The sequence below is a fragment of the Carlito syrichta genome, unplaced genomic scaffold, assembly GCF_000164805.1.
Source record: "Carlito syrichta isolate Samal-C Ts95f unplaced genomic scaffold, Tarsius_syrichta-2.0.1 Scaffold270828, whole genome shotgun sequence".
In the NCBI taxonomy this organism is placed as follows: Eukaryota; Metazoa; Chordata; class Mammalia; order Primates; family Tarsiidae; genus Carlito; species Carlito syrichta.
The window spans coordinates 111196-123128 of NW_007214924.1; the positions used below are offsets into that span (position 1 = coordinate 111196).

General features: G+C 47.1%; 1 protein-coding gene across 10 annotated transcripts in view; it reads left to right on the forward strand.

Annotated features, from left to right (window-relative positions):
- TOM1L2 (target of myb1 like 2 membrane trafficking protein) overlaps positions 1-11933 on the forward strand; it is a 123146-nt gene that overhangs the window by 69419 nt on the left and 41794 nt on the right. For 8 of the 10 annotated variants that reach the window (XM_008052274.1, XM_008052275.1, XM_021709650.1 and 5 more), the window contains exons 3-4: positions 2375-2453; positions 6943-7092. In XM_008052274.1, coding sequence (XP_008050465.1) covers positions 2375-2453; positions 6943-7092 — 229 coding nt within the window. The remainder of the gene's footprint in view (positions 1-2374; positions 2454-6942; positions 7093-11933) is intronic. The other 2 variants (XM_021709654.1, XM_021709657.1) reach the window with 1 other exon arrangement.

The following is an 11933-nucleotide window of genomic DNA, read 5'->3' on the forward strand; positions in this document are numbered from 1 at the left end:
GGGGGGATGGGGGATGAGAAAGCTTCTCAGAAGAGCAGTTCTGCAGCTGAAGGAAAACGAGGTATAAAGGCTGTGGCTGGAGACGACAAGCAGCTTGCCTGGGGACCAGAGTAGCATCTTATGAGTCCAAGGAGATTTTCAGGAGCCCAGAGGCCAGATCATGAGTTCTGGGGACTGCCCAAGAGGTCTAACCTTTCTCCTGAAGGCTGCTGAGAGAAGGCACCATCTCACACAGTCCGCCATTTCTTCCTGCTCCTTTCTTCCTGCTCCATCTTGACTCTTGACACGTGCTTCTCTCTCTTTTCCTGGGTTCCAACTCCACACTGTCTAATCTGCTACCGCTCCTTGAAACTTTGTATTCCTCTGACATGACTTTGATCCTCCTCTCTGAAGCTTCTCCCCCGGGGAGAGAGATAAATACTTGCTTTTGTGCTCACCCATCACTCTCAGGCAGTACTTCCCAGAGCCTGTGGATGAATTTTCATTTTAAACCTCACCCGGGAGCCTGCTAACTGCTTGATTTCCCACCCCTGTCCCCCACACCAGGAGAGCCATGAGTGTGCTAGTGCTCTGCCAACCAGCAGCAGGGAAATAGCTTTCAGGGACCCTTCCCATTTTTCTGCTCCGAGGAAGTTCAAGAGGACAGGAGAGGGACTAGACTGAGGGATGGCAGCTGTGGGTCAGGGACAACCATGGTTTGCCACAGCCTTAAAGACAGGAAGTCAGTCCATGCTCCTGGCCTGTAGCCTCTGACTTTTACCAGCTCTCAGGCCACAAACAGCCCTCAAGGCAGAGCTGGTCAAGTCCCATATTTGCAGAAATCAGCTTCCCTGTCCAGAAATGGAAGTCGTACTGCAAATACACTTGTCCAGGTCCATTCTCAGGAGAGCCTCTTGTCCCATCAGCCCTTTGACCCTGGGGCCATGGATTCCTGCTGGGCAGCTGTGTCCAGCTGGGAGTGGGAAATAGGTGATTCAGGGTGTTTTTAAAATTCAGAAGCCTTGCTTGCCTTGTTCTTGTGACATTCTCTCTGAATTGGGCTGGTTAGCAGAGCTTTCACCCTCCCCTCCCCTGACCTTCTCATACACATTTGAAAGGGCTTTTCATTTTGGTAAATAGAGTATGAGGATTTTAGAACTATAGGAATAGGAGGTCCCTGACTTACAAACATTCAACTTAGGAAAGACTGAGATATATTATTTATAGATATAGACTTTATATAAATATAGTCTTTATAGATACGGACTGAGATACAGATAGTAGTGGAAGGCTAGAGCCCACTTGATAGCAAAGGGCTGGCCTACAGCCAGACTAGGTGCCCCCCGGAGCATGGGGTGATGGGGCCTCACAGGGCAGGGACTTCATGGAATAAAGAGGAAGATCTTTATTCTGCCACTCTGTAGAGTCCTGGGTTAGAATAAATTAAAGAACACGTTAGACACAGGACCTACATGTAATACATGCACTTGGAGTGCCAGCTGGGAATGCTAACACTCAGGTGTAACAGTAATTTTAGGAAGAACTAATTTCAAGTTTCAGACAATCCATTTATTAACAAATTTTTGAGCATAGTCCATTTATAAACTGAAGACTGCCTATAATTCTGCAAGATTTCCTCTGGGAATCTGTATCAAACCTGTAACCTAAAAACATATGATTATTGGACTTGAGGAAGCTCAATCTTTCTCTGGGAAAAGGAATTTTATGGAATGCAAGAGGAGCTGGATCCAGGCCGAAGTAAGGACCTGGCTACTCTCTCTTCTATGTCTCTTGACATAGAAGAGTTTTTCCTCTGGGAAAACTCTCTTCAACATACTCACACATCAGTGGGCTAGTTACTGTTTTAAATAAATAATACTGATGTGTGATAGAAAATTCAAAAGGTCTGCACAAAGGCAATCCAGTGAAAAACCTCCTTCCCCCTTTGCCACCTGGTTCCCCTTCTCAAGGGCAGCCACAGTCACCAGGGTCTTATAACTCCTTCCCAGAGATTCTTTTTCCTATGCTAGCATGTGTGCTGTGTATGCATTCGCTGTCCTTCTATAACTCAAATAAGAACATGCCTTGTGTACTCTTCTGCAAAGGACTTTATGCACATGTCTTTGAGTTTGGTCCATATTGATGCATAAAGGAGTTTTTAAATTCTTTTTGCAGCTGCATAGTATTCCATTGTGTGGATGAACCATGATTTAATTTTACCTGTTTTGTATTGATAGACATTCAGTTTGTTTCCAGTCTTTTACATTTACAAGTGTGCTGTAGCCAGAAAATAACCTTGTATATATGCTAGTGCACACAAATGGGAGTGAATCTGTGGGATAGTGCCCCAAAGTGGGATTTGCAAGGATCTTAACATGTCTGTCCTTTCTTCCAGGCCAAAGGATGCCATTCGAGCACTGAAGAAGCGGCTCAATGGGAACCGGAACTACAGAGAAGTGATGCTAGCATTAACAGTGAGTGCTGCTCTCCTGGAGGAGGGACAGCATCTGGGAAACTCCACACCCCACCTGGCCCCCTGACAGGGCCTTCTCTCTGCCCCCTCAGCTCAGCCTCTGAATGGCTTGGTGCCTGGGCCGCTGAAGTTCAGCAGAGCCCTCTGGTGGTGCCCTTGGACTTTCTTGTCCTCCTCTGAAACGGGGTGGCTTCAATCTGGCAAATGTATACCAGCAGAAGTGTGTAGCACTGTCAGGTACAGAAGCCCAGAGTGGAGGAGCCAAAGGCCCCCGGGTGGGCTTTCTTTTTGCCACCAGTCTGCTCTGAGACTTGGGGCCAGCTGCTTCTCTAGGTGTCAGTTTCCTGTTTATAAAAAAAAATTTTTTTTATTCAGCAAGTGAGTAGTTGTATATTCCTTAGTGGATTCCAACTTCCATGGCCAGGGCCCTGCTTATAAAAATGTTAACTTCTACCTATAGAGCATACCTGCCTGAAAGTGTACTAAGCTTTTCAAATGTTAATTCAGGTGTTTACAACCAACCTTCAAAAGAGGTTTGGTTTCCTCCTCATACAGATAGGAAAACTGAGGCTCAAAGAAGTCCAGAGGTTTACCCCGCCTTCACAGTTAGAGAAATACCAAGCTGTAGATTGCTGTCATAAAATGGTCTCTTGGGGCTGAGTGTGGTGGCTCACACCTGTAATCCCAACACATTGGGAGGCTGAAGAGGAAGGATTGCTTGAGCCCAGGAGTTCAAGACCAGTCTAGGCAACATAGTGAGACCTCATCTCTACAAAATGGTGGTTACCTGTGCCTGTAGTCCCAGCTACTTGGGAGGCTGAGATAGAAGGGTTGCTAGAGCCCAGGAGGTTGAGGCTGCAGTGAACCATGATTGTGCCACTACACTCCAGCCTTAGTGACAGAGTGAGACCCCCGATTCAAAAATAAGCAAACAAACAAATGAATAAAATGGCCTTTGTATGAGGTAAATACTGAAAATTGCTGCAAAGCCTTGAAAATGTCTGCCAAGTGACTCCTTTTAGGAAGGAGCAGACCAGTTTTTATTTTTGCCCTTCCTTGAGATGTCAGAATTAAAAGGGACAACTTCAGGTGTTATTTCCCTCTTGAAAGCTAACAGTTTTTCAGATGTGGCAAAATCTGGGCCACAATGTGTTCTTAAAATAGAAACTGTGACAGGTCAGCAGGTTGGCTCCTCTGTAGTTATTTATTCCAAACAACCAATAACATGTTTCCTTGTAAAGCAGAGAAACTGTTTGGATTTTTTTTGCCCAACAAAAAATTAAAATTTATTAATAGAGTTCTTTCTGCTAGGGAATTAGGATTATTCAAACCTCAAGGGAGAAAAGCCCAGTTAAGAAATAGGGAGTTTAAAGCTTTTATTTTTTTTCTCAGAATTTGAGCCACAGCATTTGCTAAACTCAGATTGATGCTCAAAATGGATTGTTTTCAATAACTCAGATCACCAGGGAATGAACTCTAACATGTCAGGGCATTTTCCTGGTATCCAAACTCCTTTCACACATTCAACTTCATGGTAGCTGTATTGGATGAAAATCTTTCTAAAGTGGACTCTACTTTTACTTGCCTTCCCATAGCAGGTAGGCATGGTGGACATCATTTTACCTTTTCTGATGGTCAGGTCTTTGATACAAATTCAGCAATGCCTTTGGGAGGCTTGTGAAATGTGCATAGCCATTGTCTCTACACCAAAGACCCAGCCTGGCACATTTTGTGTGGTCTTGTGTCTACTTTCATGCCTTCACTTAACCTATTAGTTGCTCTCAGTCCTCCTGTTTCTTGTGACCCTTTCCTAACTCTATATCTGCACCACCAAGATTGTTAATATTTACTCAAAATAGGAGTTAGTAAGAAGTCCCCAAGGGTCTCTCTGCCTGTGTCTTTGTGTATGGACTTGAAATGTCCATTTCTGATTGCTTAGAAGGCCCTTGGCTCACTCCATGAGTTTTGACTGTATTCTGGAAAACTGCTGTTGCATGTTTCACACTTTGTAATTTACAGGGACAGATCTGACAGGGTCCTGTTTGGCAGGGTGGCCCAAAATGGCCCTGCTAGCCCAGAAGGGCCTTTTGTATCTCCTGCCTGGGATGGGCTTTGGGGCTGCTCTGCGACACATGCTTCTCTGTCCAGGGCATTTTGAAGACCAGGCTCGGAAACACTGACCTTGGCGTTTGCTGTTGAGGAAAGGTTAAGGATGTGCTCCCTAACAGCAGGAAGTGGCTCCTGCCCATTGCTGCCCTGAGAGTGGAACAGAGCCCCTGGCTGTCCTGCCTCTCAGCCCTGTGCCTCTCTTTTCATTTCTCTTTTCCACCCACACTTTGTGTCCTCTAGCCTCCTGCACTGTCCTTGTTCACCTGCTCTTCATGGGATAAAGCAAACTTTCTGCCACCTGCCTTGGCCCCAACAGCCCAATGCCTGTGTTGGGAGGAGGGTCTTGGAGAATTCTAGAGAGAAGCTCACGTGTAAGCCCCTTGAAGACAGGAAGAACCCCTCTGGTTTTTCTCTGTAGTCCCCTTACGTCACTGAGAGAGAGTGAATGCCAGTTACCTTGTGGTCACCCAGAATCAGGCATATACAGAGGCTCAGAAAGGGAAATGCCTCCTTGGCTGATGAGATCTATGGTTGCTCAAAAGCCCTGAGGATGCTGAGCTGTGGAGTCTCCTCAGTAAGCCAAGTGGAACCTGGAGTCTCCCGAGGGGCAGGCAGAAGCAGGGTCAGGACCAATTCTGGCTGGCTGTGGGGCTACCAGGCACAGGGAGTCTCAGCTCCTTGGTTAAGTTGCATGGCTTCTCTGAGCCTCATCTTCCTCATCTCTGAAGCATGACCATAACCACCTTACAGGGTTATTTCAAGGACCAAACGAGGGAACCAGAAATCTAGCTCATGTTGCTTCCTGTCTGAGGGACTCTCAACTGATGTGAATCCTTGGAGAAGAGCTGTGAGGGAGGGATGGTCCTGTGGCCTCCAGGTGGGTGATGAGACTAGACTCCAGAGAAGGCTCATTGCCGTCCCAACCTGCTTCTGGCACTGATTGACAATTTGTATTAAAACCAATGTCTTCACCTTTCCAAACCTCTTAACTCTAAAAAATAGGATAATACGGTCCACTTAACGAGAAGTAATGAATTGTGAGAATTGATTGAAATTACGTATTACGTGGAAGGATCTCTAACAGTGCCTGGCATGTAGTCATGTTTAGTCAGTGTTCCACTTTCTGTACAACTATGCTTTGTCAGGGTGAAGCCCAGCTCTATGAACCTAGCTTCGTGGAATGGCTGCATCAGTTAACCAGTGGCCAGATTAGTTTGGGCAAACTAACTTGAGTCAGTCAGAAATGTTCCCTGTTGCTGGTGATATCTTTCTGATGAGGCATTCCTCAGCTAGTTGACTTTGGCATAGATGGGGGGTGGAGAACAGGGCATGGGAAGGGCCTGGTAATCCTGTGAGTTGGTTTACAGAGAGCTGGAAAGTTCGGAGACCTGTGTTTAAGGCTGGAGAGGCACTCCCAGTTGGCACCTCTGAATTCCAAGGGGCCTCCTACCTGTTGTGTGGGAGAATAAGAAGCTGCCCCTTTCCTCATGAGTACAGCAGCCTTTAGAACAGTAACCATGGAATCATGGTCATCACTTAATGGTCCCTTACCCTAGGCAGGGCACTTTGCTAGGTGCTTTAAATGTATCGTATCGAATCTTCCCAACAACCTTGCAATAACTTATTCTCCCCACTTTACAGATAAGGAAGCTGAGGTCTTTGATGTCCTGAACCGTTCAGGGAGAAAGTAGTGGAGCTGAGATTCAAGCCCATACTGGCCACCTGACCAGAACCTATATGCTGGGCTTTTCTCCACAACTCAGGCAGAAAAGAGAGAGCAGGCAGGGTCTAAATTAACATGGACCTTAAGGCTACCTGGCAGTTGAGGTCTACAAACTGGTTGTCAAGGGTGGAAAATCCTTTGTCATTGCCAATTTTAGTTTCAGAAGCAGAGTTAAGTGGTATGTGTGTGTGTTTGCTTCCTCACGTACAAGGGCCAGTAACTCACTAGGCGATTCAAGCTGTCATAGCAGTCTCCTCTTGTGACAGAGCCTGTGTCCCATTGGCTAATACCTCACACCCAGAGGCCCAGAGAGAGGAGTTAAAATGCTAATTTTCAGGGACTGCTCAGCCATTTTGATCCCATTAAAACACTAGCATCCTTCTCATGCAAAACTGGTGCCTCAATTACCAACTAATTGCCTGATTATTGTGCAGGGATAGGAGACTTCAGTCAGTAAGGGGCTGCTGTCATCCCAGAGGAATGACTGAATTAGTGTGGGAATGTATGTGCCATCTAGGTTTGGCTCCGGAGGAGATGTGCCAGAAAGCTGATCCAGAAGTAAGACAGAGGGGATAGTAGAAACTCAGCTGCCCTCCTCAGTTCCTGGTGTCTCCTTCAGTTCCCCGAGGTGACCTCTTGCCTTTTCTTCCCACATCAGGTGCTGGAGACATGTGTGAAGAACTGTGGCCACCGCTTCCACGTCCTTGTGGCCAACCGAGATTTCATCGACAATGTTCTTGTCAAAATCATCTCTCCCAAGAGCAACCCTCCCACCATAGTACAGGACAAAGTGCTTGCTCTGATACAGGTGGGTTGGATCTCTTGCCTAATTTGTTGGGACAGAATAAGGTGATATCTTTTATTGATGAGTCTTTATGCTCTCCCACCCTTTGGAGGAAAAATGAAGGCTTCTGAATTTAAGTGTTTGGTGCAAAGTACTATTAAAAAAAAACTCATTCCACTGAAATAAATCAGTGACTCTCCAGCCAGTTGACAGAGCCTTCGTGAACCTTTCTGAGTGCCTGGCCCTCTGCTACCCACAAGGGCATGTTGGGGTGGGGGTTGCTCAGCAGGCTTCTAAGACACTGTGGAGTAGGAAGGGCCATATTAGAGCTGTGTGCAGGGTTGGTGGGATCACAAGGCAGGGTCTGACTTTGGTGCAGGCAGAGCAGGATGCAGGATTGGTGTTAAGAGATATTTCACTGAGAAGGTGATATTTCTGTTGGACCTTGGAGAATTATGGAGAGCTTGGTGGAAAGGTCAGAGTGCAAAAGGTATCACAGGCAGAGGGAATAGCATGTACAAAGGCCCAACTTCATCAGTTTACACATTCGGGATGTGTTTATTATTATTTGCTCTATAACAGATTGCCCCCAAACTTAGCAGCTTAAAACAACAAATGTTCATTATATCATGGTTAATGTGGGCCAGGAATTCAGAAGCAGCTAGCTTGGCGATTCTGGCTTGGAGTCTCTCTTGAGGTTGCATCATCTGAAGGCTCAACTGGGGCTGGAGGCTTCACTTCCAAGGTAGCACACTCACATGGGTGTTGGCAGGAAGCCTTGATTTCTTGCTGACTTGTCAGGAAGCCTGCATTTCTCATCAAGTAGACATCAAGATAAGGTCTTGATGACTAATCTCAGAAGCCACATATCATCTTTTCTGTCATATTCTATGTATTTGAAGGGAGTTACCAGGTCCATCCTGAAAGAGTAGAGAACTTAAATCCCACCTCTTGAAGAAAGGAAGATCAAATAATTTTCAGATATGTTATATATTGGGAAGAGGATGTAATGAAAAATATCTGGGGCCAAGCTTTCAGGGGGAGCAGGCAGAAGATGGAGCCAGAATGTTGATCAGAGGCTTATGGCCATGGGTGCTAAGGAATGGTGCTTGATCCTATAGGTGGTGGGATGCCTTTGCAGGTTTCTGAGCTGGGGTGTACACAGACCTGGATTTTAGACAGAGCACCTGATGACAGGGCAAAAGGCACATAAGTGAGCAAGCACATCCAACCTGGGTGATCTGTGCCTGTGGCAGAAACAAGGACCTGCAGGAGCCAAGAGGAGAGACCAACCCAAGGGGTGGGTGAGAGGCTCCAGCAGGGCGAGGGGGGCCAAGAAGGCAGGAAGCAGAGTGATCAGGGTGGACAAAGGGGCTCTTGAGGTGGTGTTGGAGCTTGCGAGTCCCTAACCAAAAAGCCTATTGCCACTGTCTGTTCTCAGCACCTGTGTTCCATCTGCCTGAGTCCTTCCTCAGCTCTTAGAGCAGTGGACTCCTCCTCTTCATCATTTAGCTGTGCCTCAGAGGCCGCCTGACTACTGGTTTAAACACACGCACATCCTCTCTCTCACATCGCACTCTTTTATGGTCTTCAGACTCGGCTTTGCTAACTTTTCTTTTGTCTGCCTCACTCTCAGTTCCCTGAGAACCCGGGGACATGGTGTCCCCAGGGTCTGGAAGTTGAATGTGTGGAGTGGGTGTTCAGTAAGTATTTTTTTAATGAGTAGGTGAATGTAGTTCACTGTAGCTCTGAGGAAGGGGAAGAGTGTGACAGCAGAGCTCCCTCCATGCTTTCCCTAGGGTTGTCCCTGTCTCCCCCTCCCACCACTCTGCCCACCTGGCATCTCGTGTGCTCTCTCAAACACATATGTGTACATTCACACACATGTGCACTCCATCTCCCCACACTCCCCCCACCACAGCCCTTTTTTTCTGGGGCTACACTTCTGTGTCTCAAAACTCTTAGGAATCTGGAAAACAAATGGTGGTTTCCTCTCACAAAGGTGAGGCTCCCCATCATGAACTTCTTGTGCAGAGACAGCTCTTGCCAGGGCCCACAGTGGCTGCACACCTGGAAGGAGCACTTCCTGGGTGAAAGCTTCCTCACCCTGAGGCCTGCCTAGGCCTAGTGGGGAGGTCAGCCCACCTGTGGCAAGCACAGCTATCACAGGGTCATGTTTTTCACTGCCCTTTCTGACTATGTGGAGACCCTGACTGAGAGCAAACAGAGTCTTCGGCACTGGCTGTGCCCCACATCTCTATCCAGAGGATGCCCGTCCCTGAACACCCTGCCCTCGCCTTGAACACCCTTTCCATAGGGATCACCCCCAGGTTTCAGCTCCCTCCAGCTTCTCCCCAGTCCTACTTCTGACCTCAGGCAGGTGGGGTGATTTATCTGGGCATCGCCCTCCTTACACCTGCCTGCCCTCAGCCCTGAGCCAGTTAGATCAGCCCATGCAGTGCAGAGACCTGCACCATGTTACGAGGCCTCCCCCTGCTGGCCTGGTAGCAGCAGTGGGTACTGGCAGTGGGGCCCTGAGCAGAACAGGGCCTTGAGGAACCTGCAGGATCCCACCTAGCTGGACACACCGGATACAGTTCCCTGGCCCAGCTGTGATTTGCAAGGACTTCGGGTTAGGGTCTTCTTGGGTGAAGGTTGATGACCTAACTGGGGAGCGTCCCCTTCTCCAGGTTTGCAGTGTTCCCGAGGAATTCTCTCCTTTGATCATGGCTGCCCAACAGAGAACAGCAGGCAGTGCCCAGCTGTGGAGGGCTTGGCCTCTGTAATGGGTGAACCAAAAGAATAAACACGATCAGCCAGGCTCGTGGCTCAGCCTGTAATCTCACGCTTTGGGAGGCTGAGGTGAGTGAATTGCCTGAGCCTGTGGGTTCGAGACCCGCCTGGGCAACTTGGCAAGACCTCATCTCTACAATAAATCAAAAATCAGCCGGGCGTGGCAGCGTGTGCCTGTAATTCCAGCTACTCGGAAGGCTGAGGCGGAAGGATCGCCAGAACCCAGCAGGTCAAGGCTGTGGTGGCCGGGAGTGGCCACTGCACTCCAGTCTGGGCGACAAAGTGAGACTTCAACTCAAAAAAAAAAAAAAAAAAGAATAAACACGATCTTTAGCCCTTTCTTTTTTAAACTTTTTTTTTTTTCTTAAACTTTTTATTATAATATATGTACAAGAAATCACATAAGAGTGCATACAATTTGACCAGGAGCAGTGGCTCACACCTATAATCCCAGCACCTTGGGAGGCCAAGGTGAGAGGATTGCTTGAGCACAGGGTTTTGAGACCAGCCTGGGCAACATAGAAAGACCTCATCTCTACAAAAATAAAAAAAATTCACTAGGTGCAGGGTGCCTGAGCCCAGGAGATCAAGGCTGTGGTGAGCCATGATCATGCCACTGCACTCCAACTTGTGTGACAGAGTGAGACCCTGACTCAAAAAAAAAAAAAGTGCATACAACTTGATAAATTTTTACAAACTGAGCACCTAACCATCCTGAAGCAGAATATAACTAGCACCCCAAGACTTCTCACCCCTAGGGTGATCACTTGCCTGACCTCTCACAGCATAGGTGCGTTTTCTCTGTCCCTGAACTTAATCTGCATGGGCACCTACTTCAGTGCCCATTCGCTTCTGCTGTGGCTGGCTCTGTTGTGTTTGTGAGTGTCATGGGCGTTGTTGCCTGTGGTTGTAGGTCTTTTGTTCCCATTGCAGTGCCAGGTCCCATTGTGTGAATACACTACAGTTTTTTAATTTGTTTAATTAATTAATTAATTTTTAAATTTTAAAGATGTAGGGTAGAACTCAGGATTAGGCACATAAGTGGTCATCATACAGGTCAAGTTTGAGTCTCCCATTGCTACAATTTATTTATCCCTCCCACTGTTGTTGGGTACACAGTATTTGCAGTTTGGGGCCATAATGAAAACTGCTTTTTGGGGGGCTTGCATACGTATTCACTTTTATTGGGAATATGTTACACTGAATATGTTGAAACTGCCATCTTTGTTGGTCAAAAATGGTCCAGTATTAGCAATTTTATATGTATCTTCCTAACACTAGGCATGATGTTGCCAGGTCATGGCAAATGCCCATGCTCGGGCTTGATTCTTCCTCCAGCCTGCAGGTGTTTGGGTTGCTCTACCTACTCACTAACATATCCTATTTCTCTTTTTTTGTTGTAGCTCATCTGATGAGCATGGAGTGGTCTTGCATCAGGTCAACTATTTTTTTTTTTTTTGAGTTGGGGTCTCACTCTGTCGCCCAGGTTGGAGTGCAGTAGCACACTCATGGCCACCCCAGTGTCGACCTACTAGGCTCTGGCGACACTTCCACCTCAGCCTTCCAAGTAGCCAGAACTACAGGCGTGAGCTACCATGCCTGGCTGATTTTTTGATTTATCGTAGACACGAGGTCTTGCCAAGTTGTCCAAACTGGTCTTGAACCTGTGTGCTCAGGCAATCCACTTGCCTCAGCCTTCCAAAGTGCTGGGATTATAGACTGAGCCACCAAGCCCAGCCAGGTCAACCATTTTTTAATTCCTTTGAGAAAAAAAAATTGTATGTTGAATATACTTTTAAAAACTGCACAAGCTCCCTGGAAATTCTAATTCCTCCTGGAGAGAAAGTGCAGCTCCCACCATGAAACAAGAATGTTTCTGGATGTTAGGCCTTTGTCAGATGCATAATTTACAAATTAAAAAAAGAAAGAAAGAAGAATGGAGCTAGCTGGTCTCGGTGGCTCAGCCTGTAATTCCACACCTTGGGAGGCTGAGATGAGTGGATTGCCTGAGTCTGCGGGTTTGAGACCCACCTGGGCAACTTGGTGAGACCTCATCTCTACAATAAATTAAA